This window comes from Scleropages formosus, chromosome 13 (genome assembly GCF_900964775.1).
Source record: "Scleropages formosus chromosome 13, fSclFor1.1, whole genome shotgun sequence".
Classification (NCBI taxonomy): domain Eukaryota; kingdom Metazoa; phylum Chordata; class Actinopteri; order Osteoglossiformes; family Osteoglossidae; genus Scleropages; species Scleropages formosus.
In genome coordinates, this window is record NC_041818.1 from 9,286,577 (window position 1) to 9,304,857 (window position 18,281).

The 18,281-nt window shown below is 43.7% G+C and overlaps 1 protein-coding gene across 2 annotated transcripts; it reads right to left on the minus strand.

The window, feature by feature from the left end:
- Window positions 1-438: 438 nt before the first annotated feature.
- brms1 (BRMS1 transcriptional repressor and anoikis regulator) lies at window positions 439-15,612 on the minus strand. Of its 2 annotated transcripts, none has more exons than XM_018737502.2 (11): window positions 15,543-15,612; window positions 13,930-14,202; window positions 13,474-13,564; window positions 12,693-12,820; window positions 12,140-12,219; window positions 11,943-12,039; window positions 6,093-6,185; window positions 5,855-5,919; window positions 3,966-4,008; window positions 3,384-3,495; window positions 439-2,613 (listed from the first exon to the last, which is right to left on the minus strand). In XM_018737502.2, exons 2-11 carry the CDS (start codon window positions 14,198-14,200, stop codon window positions 2,496-2,498), a joined length of 1,098 nt encoding a protein of 365 aa, XP_018593018.2. In that variant the 5' UTR covers window positions 14,201-14,202; window positions 15,543-15,612; the 3' UTR covers window positions 439-2,495. The 2 variants fall into 2 exon arrangements, with proteins under 2 accessions (XP_018593018.2, XP_018593020.2); XM_018737504.2 differs by having other exon boundaries at window positions 15,459-15,560.
- Window positions 15,613-18,281: the final 2,669 nt, after the last annotated feature.

The window sequence follows — 18,281 nt, forward strand, 5'->3', positions numbered from 1 at the left end:
GAGCTGTTTGAGCGCAGCGTGTGAGCTCTCTCTCCACTTCCATTACGTGTGCTTTACGTGCACGTCGCTGCATCGCTTCCACCTCAGTAACCCCACTGCTCTGTCCAAACGGAAAAATGGAACGCACGTGGGACAAAAAGGCAGAGCAAACAATTATTTTGTCTTTTTAGTCAGCCTTTGTGAAATGCGGACAGAGTGTGTGCGCTCGTCCCAAACGTGCATGTTTAGAGGGGATGGAATATTACTAGGAATGGATCAAACTCTGCAGAGGCACCAGTGGGGCTATATTTCAAAAAGTGAAGAATAAGGGTTTTGCATAAGAAGGCCATTTCTAGTACTGTTGAGCTCCTTTATCTGACCTACACACACATTATTCTGAAATATGGTTCATAAATATTTACTGTCATGGGTAATTTACTCCATTACTGACAAGTTATCGCAGTGTCTGTGTGCCATGTCCTCACGGTACAGCAGTGATTAACAGTAAATTAAACACAATTACATTACCTTGTTGAATCTTTGACCTGGGACTGCCTAGATATTGTTTGTAAAAGTTTTAGAAAAAAACAGCTGGGATTCGCAATTGTATGACATTATCAAGGTTCTGGAGGAGAGCAGTCATCCTGTGGTCTTTAACCCGTTCATTTCACAACGTAATCTTTCATCAGCTGATAAGAATATATGGGTAGTGATACAGTATTTTATTTTAACTCAAGACTAATCATTCTTAAAACACAATGCTGTAATAAACAGACAAGTATTTCTCTATCCACCCCGTATCTGCATATCAGCAGACGCTCACCATATGTTTCTGCACCGTCTTCAAATTAACTCTGCAATTTTAAGACGCTACACGATACAAAACGGTAATTTTGCTTAGCGAGAACACGTTTGCTTCGCTGTGCTTAAAAATCATAATCAAACCTGTTTGGAATTTGAGATTTAATCTGTTTCAGTAGGAGTGTGGAGTTTGCAGTAGTCAGGGGTCCCAAGGGTAATTCATAAATTGCTCCAGTCGTACCACACCGACAGGAAATGGAGAGTCCTTGGGAGACTTCAATTCCCCGAGTTGACTGTGCACGCTGTTCTGCCGAGAATAATAAACTGCTGCTTCAATTCTGACATTTAATTTATATTAAGGAGAGCAGGCTGAAGTGTGACATTTGTCCCAAAACAGTCAAAGATTGCACAATAAGAGCCTTCAGCAATGTGACTTGAGTTACTGCAGTTGGCCCCTCTAGCCATGAGCAGCTGAAGATGTGTGGAACAAATAGTTAATTTTATTGCCGTGAAGCAGACAGGCTTTGCCACGCGCGGTTCGAGATACATTTATCGGCGCGACTCCATATGTGCGTAGCACAGCCATGCGCTGATCGCTATGCAGAGCATCACGACGTGCTCGTCTACCGTGTGGATGAAGACACTGCGCCACCTGTTAGCGACACAGAGAACTGCACCATGTGTGCGTTACGCTGGCTTACAGACAACGCGGAGACACAAGTTAATTCAGGAGTGCATTTGTAAAGCTAGTGTCACTTTCACCACAGTCACAATCAATGAAAGCTGAACAATAAAGATGTCCTTCAATTAACTCGCCGGTTAGGTTCTATAGCATCCTCATAGTTAAATAAAAATCTCAGACTTCACTTAAAACATTTAAAACTAATATGAAATTACTGAAAATATGTGAAAAATCCATCATTTCCTCAACCTTCTCATCAATCCTGACAGTTGACCTGTTCATCCCATCAGCTTCTGGACACTTTCAAATTTATTATGTGCACCATTAAAAAGTTAATAGAGGTGTCCTTTGATATATTTACGAGTGAAGTTTTGTAACAGTCTTGCATAAAACTTCAATACGTAAAATACTGTCGTTTCATTTTAACATTTTTAACATAAGTCGGAGGTTACTAAAACTGATTCGAGATGACTGAAAATAAAAAGACCGTCTCCACAGACTCCTCTTTAATGCAGACTGATTTAATCCCATTGATGTGCAGTGTTCCTCACCTTAGTACTGATCTCAAACACCGCGGAAGTGAGTTGAATGAAAGCGCTCCCACATTCGTATGCTGTTTCCGAGTGTTTTAACCAACAGCCGGCTGAGAAAACTCCGGTCTCTTTTGCTCCACGACACACAGAGCCAGTGTACTTCCACTGCGTTGCTCGGTCACGTCCTCTCCTGTTATCAGTCTGACGTTAGCATCAGATCAGCGACAAAACTACGTCGGGATTTTGGACAGATGGACATAAATACATGGTTACTGAAGACCTCTTTTTTTAAATAGTCTATTTAAAAACACCATTTCTGACCAACGTACAGTTTTTGAAACAATATAAATAAGTGGGGCTAAGGTTATCGTAGTGATAAATAGGTCCTAGTAGTACTCATCCAAGTGCAAATATTGGTTAGAATCAGAGTGCGGCCCAAGGCAGCTAGAGCGTGCCTGCACTCGCGCTGAAAGGCGCTCGAGGACCAACCGTCTTCTCCCTCACACTTTGCTGATGGTGTATTTGCCTTTCTGCAGCTGCGAGACGTAGATCTTGGTTTTGCTGCCGTCCGTGCGCCTCAGCCAGACCTCCCCCGTGCTCACTGCCGTTATCACCGCCCTGAGAGAGCAGAAGAGTGAACTTCAGATTTACTCGTCACTCCAATACTCTGCTACTTGTCAAGTCTTCCTTTTTTCCGTCCTCTTCACAAATATCAAAACCAAGAAAAGACAGTGACGAGTTACTGCCCCCCAAAGTCCAACCACTAAACCAACTGTATCTGCACTGAGGAGGACAGTCACCTCCTACACTTCAGTCTCTGCAGAAGGTTCCAGATATGAGCAAGGGCGGGGGGGACAGATTGCGGAGATGTTTGTGGAGGCAAGTTGAGGAAGCTGGGAATTGTGCATACATACGAGTGCATCTTTAGGCATATAAACGTAACACTTTGATGACCAACAGATAGATACTGAAGTCATAGCAAATGATATTCATTTCCTGTCACTTTACATGCGGTCAAAATTAAATTACACTGATCTCTTGTAGATTGTGTTCTGCTACCATGCCATTCATATGGATATTAAATTTCTCAGGTCAGCAGCAAAAAGGCCTGTGCTTTTACTGTACGCTGAAAAAAGCTCTACACACATGCTCAATCATTGTGTGTCTGTGGAGTGTGACGTCACTGAAAAGCACTACAGCATTAGCTGCCGCTGCGTTCCTGCCAAGTTTCAGGTCGGTGTTTTAACAAACGTTACTGTGTCCTCAAATCGCAGAACGCTCCCACCATCAACGAAGGTGGTGTGACTCTGCAGTGCACTGAAGATGCGCAGGTGACATGGACAGAGGGGCAGCAGACAGGGAGAAAGGAGGGAGAGAGGCAGACTGACTGTGAGGTGGCATCCTCCTTGATATTCAGCAGGATAGTGTTCCCTTTGCAGAAGCGCTCCCCCTCATAGTAGAGTACACCACCCTGGCAGCGAGCGCAGTACTGCTGCCTGTCTGGGAGAAACCACAGGAGAGAAGCAGAGCTGCTCAATGCACACACACACCTGAGAGTGGGCGGAGCTCCACCGGCAGACCCTCGTGTAGCTCCACCCACTCAAATACTTCCTGCCCCCAGGGCACTCCGTGAAGCACACTCTTGATTATGGAAATGTGTCCTTTTACACATCATTGTGCAAGTCTCCTATTAAATATACAGAGCTTACTGGAAAAATGAGAGGGGCCACACTGAAATGTCACAGCTTCCTACTCTTAATGGTAACGGCACACAACAACAATGACCCCTCACAGCCCTGGGAAATTACTCTTGCAGGTTCACGGAACCTATGGTCTGCAGATTTCTATAGCCTGGAATAAGAGCCCTCCCACACAGACCATGAGCAATACGAGAAACGCAAGCAGAGGGAACGAGATGGGGACATTGCAGAGATTGCGGAAAAGTGCCACACGTAGAATTTTCAACTTACTTTCAGGTTTCTTCTTCAGGGGTGGCAAAAGTGCTGCTTTCGCCTGTATGAGCAAAGCGAAGACAGCATTTAGTCGGTGTGGTGTCTCAGTAAGGCAGCCCAATATCAATAAAATGCCATTACAAACATTTTTTGCATAATACTGTCACTGCAACATAAGTGTCAAATACTGAACCATTTTCCCTTTGCTGCTCCTCACAGTTGGCTCTTTGGCACCTAACTGTTCTCCTGCGTGACATAATCTTGAAAAGCTAATTCATAAGCATTCGTGTTAGAAGTCCATCGCGAGCCAACAAGATGTGACAGACAGCTTTGTTCCGATTTTAAGAGGAAAATGGCGACTGCCTTTATATACATAGTGCTGCAGAATGGACCCCTCTGTCCTCTCATGCTGCACAGTGCGCTGCTTCGCATTCCAGCTGAGCACTCTATCAGTCAGTCTTGGTCTTCTTTTATGTTCTGTTACCTTTGTGAGCTTTTGTTTTTATTTTTCATGATAAAAAAGCAGAAAGAACATTATTTTTATTAATTGTTCTTACTCTAACAATTAAGAATGCCTACACTGAATACAAGACCAATTCATCCGGTTCATTTCACTAATAAAAGGAACATATTATAAAAGCACAAGTGTACCAGCAAACATGTTCTAAGTTGTACGTTGGTACATTCTGAATCAGAACATTCACTTAAACTTCACTTGAACTGTGTAGCTCGTTCCTCGGTACATCAAACAAGGCTCAGATGGAACAAAAGTCAACAGAACTTAGAACCCATAAGGACCAGCTTCCCTCACTTCAGAACTGAAAGGATTCAACCATGTTATATATTTCCACTTATTAATTCTCCAAAGCGACATACATCTTATAAAAAAATACAGTGTTCATTACATTAGCAGGAAGAGAGACTTGGAGGCAGATGTGTGATCCTCAAGTGCAGTTAGTTTCTTTCCACCATATGAATCAATGTACATCATATGAGTAGGTGCATAAAACTTTATCCGAATATCGACGACTCCTGATCACCTTCCTAGTAATAATTTTTTTCTCAGATACATATATTCATTTACATTTATCACACACAGAACTTTAAACTTGCTACCCTAATCATATCATAAACGTAAGGCAATTCATTCACAGTACAGTGACATGATGGCAGTGTCACAAAACAGCTGCAGAATGTGATTTTACATGAACCCTCAATGCGATAAACCACAGAAATGCCCAGTCTCAGCCTTCCGACCACGGTGCTGTTGACACCATTAGTAAAAAACTGTTAAAGAACATAAACTCTAGGTTACAATCTTTATCTAGCTTCTAAATTTGTAGCTCCTTGCTTAAAAAAAAAGTGATGCATGACTGTTCCAGCAAAAATAAGAAAGCACCCCAGTGAACCCTAATATAAGCTGGTTATTACTGCAGCTGAGCTCCTATAACACTGGATTGATTTGTTTAATAACCTAGGAGGACTTTGTTGGGAAATGATGCTCAAGTGCACCTTCTTTAATGAGTATTCTTTCTGTATTTGTTCTTATCGATATACTGAAGATACCTTTTGACTTAGCCTCAGACACGAGGTACAATAAACTGGCTAACTACACTAGTATTTACTTTGAACACAGCAAAAAACAGCTACATATTTAAAAAATATTCATCTGAGATAATGAGATGTTTCCCTTGCTGCTTGACTACAGGTCCAGTTGAAACGGTGCCCTTGCCTAACACTGCCATGGATACGGTGTTCCTTGGTGTACAGTGTGTGAAATGTGTGGTGTAAATACATTTCAGCATCACACAGACACTAGTAATACCAAAACCTGATATTTCTACAATCTGTGTAGGGTGTGGTTTGAAGTCACTCAGACCACCATCCCTCTTGCAGTACATCAGTACCTTTTTAATGGCAGTCCAGTCCTCCAGGATGTCAATGTCCCTCAGCATGTAGACTATGTAGGGCCCTGAGACACATGGAAAACAAGAGACATGCAGGAAGACACACTTCACACAGAAGCTTTGTTTTGGTTTCATTTAACATGAGCCCAAGGACATTCATTGATTTAACAAAAATATAAACATGCTGAAGAGCACATTTAAAATCATGCCAGTGCGGGCGGGGAGTGAGACTGGTTACCGGACACCAGGGCTGCTTTCTTCCTTCGTTCGGGTCGCATGGAGTGACTCCTCTTTTTATACTTCTTCCCTCTCCCTTCATCGCTCCACCACTCTGTGACAAAGCAACAGGCACAGGTGAACATCTGTGAAAACTACAAAACACTGAAGCACTGTTGATAACATAACACTGCAACAGTCTGTGAAGTGCAATACCATAACACTGCAGTGCATTCCGAAGAGAGGGATAAACACCTGGCTCTGACTCTTCTCAGTACAAATGTTACTGCTGGGTCATATCATTCATTATCTGGAAAACAGTTCATTTCCATGACGATACGCAGCTCTGCGTGTCCATCAAGCCTCTTACTCACGTGCCCCGCCATCTTGACAACATCAGTGCCTAGATGAGGGCCAACAATCTTGCAATGAATGTGGATAAAATGGAGGCCATGTTTATAGGACCTAAAGTTCCCAGCACAAAACTGTCAGATGAAGAGATCACATCCTCTGCGAGGCGTCTCAGTGTTCACTTCGACCCAGAGCTGCCTTACAAGGAAGTTATGAAGACTTGCTTCCAGCACCTGAGGAATCTCTCTCAGTTAAAGCCATTTCTCTCTGGACACCAAGAAGTTAGTCCAAGCCATCATTTCCAGCAGGCTCGACTACTGAAACTCCCTTGTTGCCTGCCTGCCCTCTTTACGTCATCTCACCCCTTCAACTCATTCTGCATGCCGCAGCCAGGATTGTTTCAGGCTCCTGGAAATGCTGCCATATTATTCCAGTCCTTGACCACTTCACTGGCTACTCATCTCATATGGAGGCACCTTCAAGGTACTGCTCCTAACCTGCGAAGTGCTCAAAGGTCTGGCACCAGCTGACATCGCTGAGCTCCTCAACAGCTGCATACCCAGCATTCACAGGACACCAGTTTAATCGTAGTCCTAAAAATCTGCACGAAGACTGCACGGTAGAGCATTTACCCATCAGGCCCCTAAAATGTAGAATGCTTTGCCTTAGACAGTGAAAGACGCCCCTGCCGTTGCTGTCTTTAAAGCAAGATGAAAAACCCATTTCTTTAATCTTGTATTTCAGTAGCTGATCCCAATTAAAGTATTCATGAGCTGTTCTCTTTTTTCTCTGATTCCCTGAGGTGTCTTGGCACCTCAGAAACCCCAGTTCCACTAGCACTAGCACTAGCGTACTGACAGCCTAAGGACAGGTAAGATACTGACAAGGTTACCTGTAGGATGACTGCCTACAACAACCACTGGGCCCAATGGTCTGGAAGTGATGACTATGTACCTGAACCGATTGGATCGGCAACAATGGGCCTGGATACCTCACTTAGCTTCCATCTACTAGCGCTGTCCCTTACAAGATATACCGGTCCTTTGTGCTAGACATGTCCCCCAAGATCACCTGTGGCCACAGTAGAATGCCCAAGAGGGGTGGATAGGCACTGTTTATTTTTATCCCCTTGTTTGCAGTGGGAGTTTTTTCCTCTCCTCAGCTGCCAGCGGGCTTATCCAAATAGTTAGCTGTAACTGCTGCTACTCTGTATTGCACCTTTATTGTACTCTGAATTGTATTGTGAACTTTGTTCAGTGTTCTGAGTCACCTTGGTGACAAGAGCACTCCATAAAAATAAAATGAATTGAATAGAATTATTGACAATACAAGTAGGAACAGATTAAGAGGAAGGGGAGTGTGAGAGAGAGAGAGCGAGAGAGAGAGAGAGAGAGAGAGACTTTTGTTGTTCAAGGACTGGCACCTCTGTCCTGCCAGTGTGTCTCAAGAACACACAAAATCCTCCAATATGTACAGCATATTTGACTACGGTACATGTAATACAGACACACAGGCTCTGTCAGAGAGAGAGAGAGAGAGAGACGCAGGTTCGTGAGTTGTTTACATAGGATTAATCACACAACAAGGCTATCAAATGTTTAGCGAAATTGTGCAGTGTAACTGTGTGCATTAACTATGGAAAAGGCAGGGACACTACGTAATCCATAATGCATGTGTAACTGCAGGTGTGACAGCATGACCAAGCCATACAAAGTAGGGGATTTAATCGAAATAGATGCATAGAGCTGACCTGAGGGGATTAGCTAAAGCTGACGGCAGCTGCGTGACCAACAGCTGCTCAAGAGATTCTAAAAGCTGTTGGTACCTGCCGTCCTCCATTTAAGTGAGTGTTTTCTTCCACCAATAAGGGCATTGATTTATTTGTTGACTGCTTCGACAAGCAAATGCAGTTATCTATGCTGCACTAATATCTTGCGATGAGCCAGCCCAGTGGCCAATAGAACAGTTTGCGGTGGAGTAAGCCTTACACTGCTGCAGAAATGACCCAATCCCTCCCTTCTGCATGCTTGACCTGAAAATCTCCTCAGTCTGCCCCATCACAGATGTTGAACTATATTTTTAAATAAAGCAGAGTACTTCATTACATTAATAACATTTGAGTACGCTGACCGTAAGATCACATAACTATATTAATTCTTCATTGTCTTTGCTAGATCAGTACTGAAACATCTAGGACTGAATGTTTTAACTGGATGCTGTTACATACAAATATACAGTCATGAAAAATTACTAACTACAAAAAGTAATTTAAAAAAAAAGTACATCCTCCTCTAACTCTGTGGTTTTACATATTAGGGCACAATAAAGCCTTATGTCAGTCCTCACGATGCCCTAACAGTAGAGAACTCTAAACGACACACACGAAAGATTTTTCTTTGTCAGTATTTATTTCTGGAAAGCACAGCGGCGCAGCAGTAAAGCTGCTAGTTCACAGCACCTGGACTGTGCAATCGGACGCGACTATAAATCTATCTCAGTCTGTGGGCATGCATGTTCTTCCTGTGCTTGTGAGAGTCTCCTCCCACAGAGCAAAGACGTGTTCCAAGTAAAATGATGGCTCTAAACTGCCATTACTAGACACAGGTCTGTGGGTAACTGTCCTACTACTGGCTGGTGTCCCATTTAGGGTGCACCCTGCTTTAAGCTCTGGACCACCATGCCAAGTGATTATCATCAATAATGGATGGATGGGTTATTTACCCAAAAATAGCAGCTTGCAGGATGCATAGCATGCATAGCATGTGTGAAATGGTAGTAAATGCACCGTTTCTTCTTCTACTAGTTAAGAAGGCCATTAGTGCCGCTAATCAAATTCACACAATTAGCTGATCATCAGGAAGTGTTAGTACCTAAGTGCCAGCTATGACATCTTGCTTATGAGTGTTCAGGTTTGTGTTAAAACAGCATGCAAAGGACAAAAGATATCACAGAAAAAGAATTTCTGCTACACATTACTTTGTGAAAAGTTATGAAATCATTTCCAAATAATAATGACTCCATCAATCCAAATGGACTTCATTCAAGACAGCTGCCAATCTACCCAGCGGTGGGCATCCTGGCAATTTTACCCCAAGATCTGACTGTATGGTGCTCAGCAAAACTGCAAGAACCAGTTGCTCTATCCAGAGATTTAGAGGCCTGCCAATGTGGTAAATATCACAGAGTTTTTGACTTCACCATTAGATAAACTGAACAGATAAGCCTTTGACAGAATAGAAGCCAGAAGAAAACCTCTTCTCTCCAAAAAGTACACAGCCCCTCAACTTAAGTCTGCACAACTGCATCTGCTTGAACCACATGATTTTTGCAACACTGTCCTCCGAACAGATGAGATCCAGGTCATAACACAAAATGCCATGTTTAGTGAAAACCACACACACTGTCACAAGAAGTTGATACCAGTCATCAAGTATGATGATGAAGGCCTCATCATCTCAGGGCTGTCTTGTACCACAATAACTGAGTCTATGATGAATTCCCCTCTATACCAGCATACAGGGGCACAGCTAGGAATTCTGCACCCCTTTATAAATAAAACAAATTCCTACTAGAATTTTTGTGGATCCTTTCTAAGGGTAAGACCCTAGAATTCTGATCACCATGCATCCAACTGGTGACAACCCTGCCAGTATGTCGTAAAGGAAAACGTGAGACTTGTCCGGCAGCTAAAGCTTGGCCGAAGATGGACCGTGCAGCAGGACAGCACAGCAGTACATCTGTGACTGGCTGAGACAATAACAATCAGAGTTTTGGAATGGCCACGTCAGTTAGACTGTAGTCCCATTAAGATGTTGAGGGAGAGCCACAAGAGAGCTTTGCCTAGTGAATACCCTCAAACATCAATGAGCTTAAGTAGTTTTATAAGGAACAGAGAGTTAGAAATCCTCTGATGAGACCAATAAACACAAGTGTTCTCTGCTACTAAAAGGAATCACGGGGCTGCTTATTTTCAACACATGGCTTCTCCACGGTGACTTGTTTTGGGTGAAGAAATACAGTAATGACAAAGTAAAACATCATGAGACCAGATTTACCTACTGTTAAGACTTGGTGAGGACTAGATGAGGGTTAGTTATGTCATCATATGGAAAAATCTAAGAAATGGAACAGGGTTTTTCAAATACAAAGCAGTTTTAACAAAAGGTCATACATGTGACCAGTTCTAAGTATAGAAAACTATTTCATATGCTCTCCTAATTTTTCAATATATCAATTTCAATCCTAACAATATGGTTTAAAGACCATGTATTGCGAGACGCTTTTGTTTGTTGTTTTAATCAATTAGCAAGGACGTGCACCAATCTCTATACTGCAACAGCAATAAAAATAAAAAGAACTTCCTATATCCTCAAAGCAATTCATCTGTTTCAAATTTTAATTAGTTTTGAACTGCTTTCTATTATTGTGACATTAAGGCAACGTTAATGGCGTGACAGGACTGAAATTACAACGGCGATAACAATAATGACTTTCATAACATTGTAATTAATGTTTTAAGTACTGATAGCTGACTTGTCTGTCTATTAACCTCAGGAAATTGGGTTTGTGTTCTCTCACAGGAATTCAAGAAGGTCACTCCATCGTGTTCAAACGCAACACCCCTGACAAGGCCTGCGTTTTACATCGCCGGCAATAACTGCAGACTGTTTCCATCACTGAGATGCTGAAAATTGATAAATCGCTTCAAATCAGTGCTTTGCATATGATCATATAATCCCAATACTGTATGTTGTTTATTCACAACAAAAAAAATATATAATTATACAGTGCTGGACACTGGAATACAATTATAGCAGTATCTATGTCTGTACAAAGAGAACAAGTAAATCTGTAAAGTATCCCATACTGTGACATAAACTGGCATGGTGTTTAAAGCTGCTGCCTTGCGCAGAAAGAACCCAGGTCTGAATCCCACAGCACCCTTGAGCAAGGTACTTACCCTGAACTGCTGCAATAAAAATTATCCAGATTTATGAGAGGATAAATCATTTTAAGAAGGTTACATTTTATGTCACTTTAGAGATGTACATGAATTCTACTGTATGCAGCTGAGTGGATGCATTGCTCCACCTCCTACAGCTAAGCTGTGTGCATGTATGACATGGCTGGTTCTCGCATCAGTAATGAGAGGGAGTGGAACGAGAGGGTCAACTGGGTTACCAGCAATGGAAGGTAAAGAGGACGACGAGAAGGAGAAGGAGGACAACAGCTCTGGGGGCAGAAAGACACATGGGCTATTGTGCTTCTGTGTTCTATGAGCTCTTGAAGGTACTTGTACATTCAGTTTTAGGTCTGTTTAGGAACAGACAGGCTGTGGAATAGTCTTACCATAGTACTGCTGATAAGTATTAATGTGTGTCAAGAGTCTGGAACATCTTTCTTAGGTCCTTCCAAATCTGTACATGTCTTCTGTAGATTTGCGACCACTCAGTATACTTTACAAGTGTTACTGTGAATGTCAACATGAAATGTGTGTGTGTATGCCTGTGTGTCTGTGTACCTGAGCTGATGTCTCTGCTCTGCCAGTCCTCTTCCAGCCTGTGTATCTTGTCCAGAAGCTCTGTCTTCATGGTGTCCAGCAGTAGCGATCGCTCACTCTAGAGGCACAATGGAGACATCTCAACATAGCGTCACCCCTCGGGTAGATCCACAGGCTGTTTTTCCTACGTGTGTGTGGGTGCAAACCAAGTGTGCTACCTCCAGGTGTTGCCGGGCGCCTTGTATCTCACATTCATACTTGTGTTTGATCACCTGTAGGCACAGCTCTTTGTAGACCCCTGGATACAAGCCAGAGAGAAAAGGGACTGCTCAACACTAGCAAGTAGCACAGGGGTGTAGGACATGTACCTGTGTCCAAAAGGCTACAAGTTCATCAAGAGGGGTTCCCTACTGTAGCCCTGAGTTGAGGTATTTAACATAGGTCAATTCTAAAAATGTACACTAACTTTGGACAAAACCTAATCACAAAAAAAATAACAAAAACTGGTGGAAAAGTTTGCATATTATTTAAAAGATTCCCTGAGACAGTACTCTAAAACGCTCACTTGAACTGTTATGCCGTTACAGTGCCCGAGCTGTGAAATTGTGTAACTACAGTTTTTCTGTCACTTGGTGGTGTGCCGTAAGTTCTGCAGCTCTGTGTTCTTCTGAAATGCCAGGACATCATCATCTCTGCGACCTTGTCCAGCGTCCTTGATGTTGTTGTCGTGGTTGATGTGTGAATGCATTAGGAGAGGCATGGCCACAGTACCGGCAACCTCGGTGCGTAGCTGCATGTTCTTGTGGAGGACAGCCAGCGGCTCCTTGTACTCCGCTGCCCGCCCAGCAATCACTTCGTCTAGTTTCATTTTCACCTGGCTCAGCCGCTCCCGGAACAGCCTGTCCACATAGAGACCCTAAACATGACAACCAGGAACACTACTGGCTTGGAAAGCTCATTTGTCAGACTCTGGACAGGAAATGGTTGATGGAAAGGTGGAGAAGTTGCCCTACATGTATAAAAATGCAAAATTCACTGGTAGGTGAAGTACTTTATGGTAAAGTAAAACTGAATCTCCTAAGATTTGAATCAGCCTGCATTACTTTGCAATTTTAAAGTAGTGAAGTGTGCTCACAAATTCAAGACATTATGGACATTAATCAACACTCATCTCAATAAATCTGATCACAATAAATTGGAAGTTTTTACTGTTTTATGATTTTTAAAAAATTACCAAAAAAATTTTTAAACTCCTACAGAGAAACATTCCATGATAAAACAGACTTTTTCTCCCAGAATGCTGAGAGTCTCCATTTCATGGAATTCTTCCTCAATTAATTAATCTTTCCATCCATCTAAAGTGTCTCTTTCCTCATCTCTTTTAACAAAATAACCCCATTCACATAATACCTCCTTCAACTAGTCATGGGCATTTATTTTACTTGACTTTTGGACTCTGGCTCTCATGCATGGTACACAAAAAAATGGCCAGTTGGAATGAAGTGCCACGAAGGTTAAAGAAGATTTTGCCCTACCTCTGTCCGCTGCTTACTTGTCTTTAAGTTCCAGGAATTGCTTCTCCAGGTCTGACATTTCGTGCAGGCATTCTAATCTCCTCCGTTCACAGTCCTCATCGTCCATCTCTGACAGATAAGAGTTTCTATTATTTTCTGCTCTAATATTTTTTGTTCCTCTACAGCAAACACCAACTCCCATACACTAAATGTGGTAAATATATTACATATATACACACACATTATTTTTCTTGCTTGGCAGACACTTCTGTCCAAAGTGACCAATGAAATTTACCATTTTTAGAGTATGCCCAAGCAGTTCTTGGTGAAACACTCTTCTCAAAGGAGTCCTGTCAAGGAATGCCCTTTATATGAGTCTGCATGCACATTTACTACGCCATTACACTACCTGGTGCTCTGTCATGAATCAGGTGCCAATGAGAGACTCAGAATGTAACAAAAACTGATGTTTCTCTGCAACAGTCCTTCACTACCTGAACTCTCCTCCTCCTCCTCCTCCTCCTCCTCTTCCTCCTCCTCCTCCTCCTCCTCCTCTTCTTCTTCTTCCTCTTCAGCTTCGCTGTCCTCCGGGTTGCTCCCTCTTTCGCTTTCTCGGTCTTCCCCGCTCTCCTCCGCTGTCTCCTCACCCTCGCCACCTTCTCGCTCTCGCTCCTCGTCCAGCACCCCATTGGCTTCCGGCACCTCGGGCTCACCCTCAACTTCCATCTCCTCCTCGGGCTCCCTTGGGGCTGGTTGAGCTGGCATCGCTGCACAGATGAACACACAAGTGGTTCACAGAGGTGCGAGAGATGCACGACAGGCAGCACACATACACCATAGTGTACATGTAAAGAGCACAGCAGCGAAGGTAGATGTGAGTTACGCTTACTGCGGACAGACCCTGACATTTATGACATGAAACATACACATCACACAAAGCGCAAAACAGATTTATATAGCAACAAATATTTTTTAAAAAATCATTTTGCATTATCTATCATTTTGCTTAATTTCACAAAGTTCTCCGTTAGTATTTTTTACTTTAGAGGCTACTGGAACTTAACCCTGATATATTTATAATGTGTGTATCTCACAGGTCATACGTAGTACTTTTGAGAGAATGAAAAAGCGAGTTTATTTGCCTTATGAACTAATCAACTGGAAGAGCCTAAGCGAACAAACACATTTTTTAGTGACTTCACATTAAATGAAAGCAAGTGCTCAGTGCGCATGTGGAATTCCAAGTATGAGGAAAAAGGAACAACTTTCCTCAGGAGAAAACTAGAAAAGAAGAAATATTTGAGCTTTAAACAGGAAGGACAACTGGTACCCCAGTGGTTAGAGTTGTAGCTGCCTTTGGGCTCAGAAATCATAGGTTCCTCCAGCAGTAGCACCACTGAACAAGGTATTTACCCTAAATTACTGCAGTAACATTACCCAATAACTAAGTTCCTCTGGAGGAAAGTGTCAGCTACATGAATCATGTAAGGGAGAGGTGTCTGTCAGTGGTGAGAGCCTCTCTACACACAACTCCACAAACTGTAGTGTGCTGTTCCTCTGCAGTGAGACACAATAATCCATGTTAACCGATGATAATAATAACAGTAACAATATGAATTATGATAATATCAGCAGTTTAGAGCTGGTCGCTGCAGTGACTGAATCCACAGCATCATCAACAATCATCATGCGCCGGCGCAGTAGCTACACTGACTTGAGTGTAATTTAAATACGCACAAACAACAGAGACAGTCCCGAGATGCGCACTTACTTGTGCTCTCTCGGTTCTGTGCTATAGGAGTGCGTGTAATTTTGTCAAGCTAAACAAAAGAAGGAGGAAGCGTTATGAGAAACACTGTTCGAGTGTAACTGACGCAAAATGAGATAATTCTACACCACGCACTGAAGCACTACCACTAGCTTCTGTGCTAGCAGGACGAGTACGTTTCGCATTTATACCGCTTCCTCACCGCCCGAAACTGAAACCGTACACTCTGACGGTAGACGCACCACTTTTTCCTACCTTTATTTTGGGATTTTTTTAAAATTATTATTAATTGGCAAAGACCAACGTAGAAATGTAACAAATTTTCGTAAAGTCTCTTACTTCCTCAGGACAGTGTTACTTCAGCAAATCACAGTAGCCAATCAATGCGGACCTACTGCGCGCTCGTGCGGAAGCACTCGGCCAATAGGCAGCCGCAGCGCTGCAGAAATTACCAATCCGCTCGCTGCAGGTTAAGCTACCTGACCAATCGGCACATTCGTCAATGTGCTATCGCAACGTTTTCGTGTACGTTCACGCGTCAAACTGCGGGTCAACTACGAAGCTCTGCTTTACTTTTCTTACTGGTAGAGTAATCGTGTAATGCAACATTACATTTATTTACTTAGCAGACGCTTTTCTCGAAAGCGACTTCTAATGGATACTATGTTAGAGTTACTATCAGCCCACACACCCAAGTGACTTACACTACTAGATACACTGGGTCACTCATCCATGATACATCAGTGGAACACACTCTCTCTCTGTGTCACTCACACACTATGGGTGAACCTGATCAGCATGTCTTTGGAGTGTGGGAGGAAACCAGAGCACCTGAAGACTCACACTGCTAGATACACTACTTACACTGGGTCACTCATCCATGCATCAGTGGAACACACACACTCTCTCTGTCACTCATGCACTATGGGTGAGCCTGAGTAGCATGTCATGTGGGAGGAAACCTGAGCACGCGGGGGAAACCCATGCAGACATGGGGAGAACGTGCAAACTCCACGCAAACCGAGTGAGGCTCGAACCCACGTTCTCTCGCACCACCCAGGGGCTGTACCATCATGTCGCCCAGTCATGAGTGTGCTCGGTGAGGGTTTGTTCAAACGCTGCTCATGAAGAAAGGGAAAGAAAGTGGTCTGGACGCATTCTCACTTTTCTAATTGTAGGGCAGGAAGCGGTTTGACAGCAGTACCTTTCACATGAACAGCGGAGCGAGGCCTGGGACCCGAGCCAGATTTGGGGGGGCGGGGTCAGAGAAGGAGACGGGGGGGAAGTGCTCCGTCCATCCTTCTCCTGTTCCCTCCCTGCAAACGTGGACTAGGGGTAATCTGTAGGGAGTTTCCCCGTCGTCTCCTCAAAGTCCACATTGTTTCCGCTGCTGCTCTGCCTCCTTACACTTGTAAAGAAATTCTTGCACAAACGTGGCATTCACATGAATTCGGCGCCTGGAACAGGCATACATCTCACCATCTGAGAGACGCTGCAAAACATTTTAATATGGCATCAAGGAGTCAATATGTGCTGAAGGAATGTAGAACCGAAACGAATGGACACGAGCGTCTCTGTCCCTCTCTGGCACCGGGTGGAGACGCATCTCCGCGGGATGTCAAGCAGTTCAAAGCGATTCAAGGGCCCTTGAGCGGCACGTCCGCGGTTACAGTATCTTATTGCCCATTGCTGAAGAGGCAGAGTGGAGGGCGCGGTGGGTTGGACCGGGTCCTGCTCTCCAGTGGGTCTGGGGTTCGAGTCCCGCTTCGGGTGCCTTGCGATGGGCTGGCGTCCCGTCCTGGGTGTGTCCCCTCCCCCTCCAGCCTTACGCCCTGTGTTGCCGGGTTAGACTCTGGCTCCGGCTCCCCGCGACCCTCTATAGGACGAACGGTTCAGAAAATGTGTGCGTGTGAAGAGGCAGACAAAACCAGCTGATCACAAACTAACAAACGTGGCGTTTCAGCTACGACGGCGCTCTTTCGTATCTCTTCATTCTCCTCTACTTTCATTTCACCTCTTTTCTATGGCCCGGCGCAAGGGGGATGTTGAAAAAAGTAAATTCATGGGAGAACATCGGTGTGACGGAGCTTTTCTTGTCTCATAAGCGGAAGGTGAAATTCTATTCAACCCAAAATCCATGAAAATTGCTGCTTGTGGTATATGTTGCCTGGAGGTGAGAACCAGACTAATTTTACCATTAGCATTTTCCCCCCCTCTATTTTCTTTAATCGTATAATACATCCTGCTGTACTCTGCGTTCAGGCTATCCCACAGCGTGTGGTTCTGCTGACGGAGCGGGCTCCGTTGTTGCTCAGTGCCATCAGCAGGAATTTAGCCTATTTATGCATTTATTGACATCTGATGATGTTATGCTCCATGCTTCGTCCTTTAAATCATCTGGTGTTTGCCCTTTGCGATTCGCAAGGCCCGAACGAACGTGCGCTGTGAGTCACGCGCGCTTGCGATGGGAAAATAAAGGCGCGTGAAAGCAATCCATAGTGCATCACTAAATGCTGCTGGCAAGAGCCCTTTGCTGAAGTACGTTAGTCAATGTTTGTAAAGCTCAGAATAGTCGCACATTTCTCATCACTAATGTATTTCCTGACAGCCCTTGGTGCTTCTTGTGTCCTGTCTGTCCAGCAGGTGGCGCCATTCTCAAGTTTGAAAAGGAGCTGGTGAAGAAGTCCTGGTTACCCATCCATCCATCCATCTATCCATCCATCCATCCATTCCTTTGTCTATCTATCTATCTATCTATCCATCCATCCATCCATTCCTCTATCTATCTATCTATCTATCTACCATGCATCCATCCATCCATCTATCTATCCATCCATCCATTCCTCTATCTATCCATCCATCCATCAAAAGAAGGTCACATACTCATGTCAAAAGTGTGTGTCTGTATCAGTCAGAGGAGGAAAAAGCCTCTGTGAGATGAGCAGGGTCTTTTTCTTTAGTCTTTGGGAAGAATCAGTCTGTTTTTCCATAAAATCAGTTATGTTTTTTCAACAGCTCAGTAGTCTGCCGGTACTTTACCGTTCACGCGTACTTTCCGGCACCTTAAGAGACACCGTG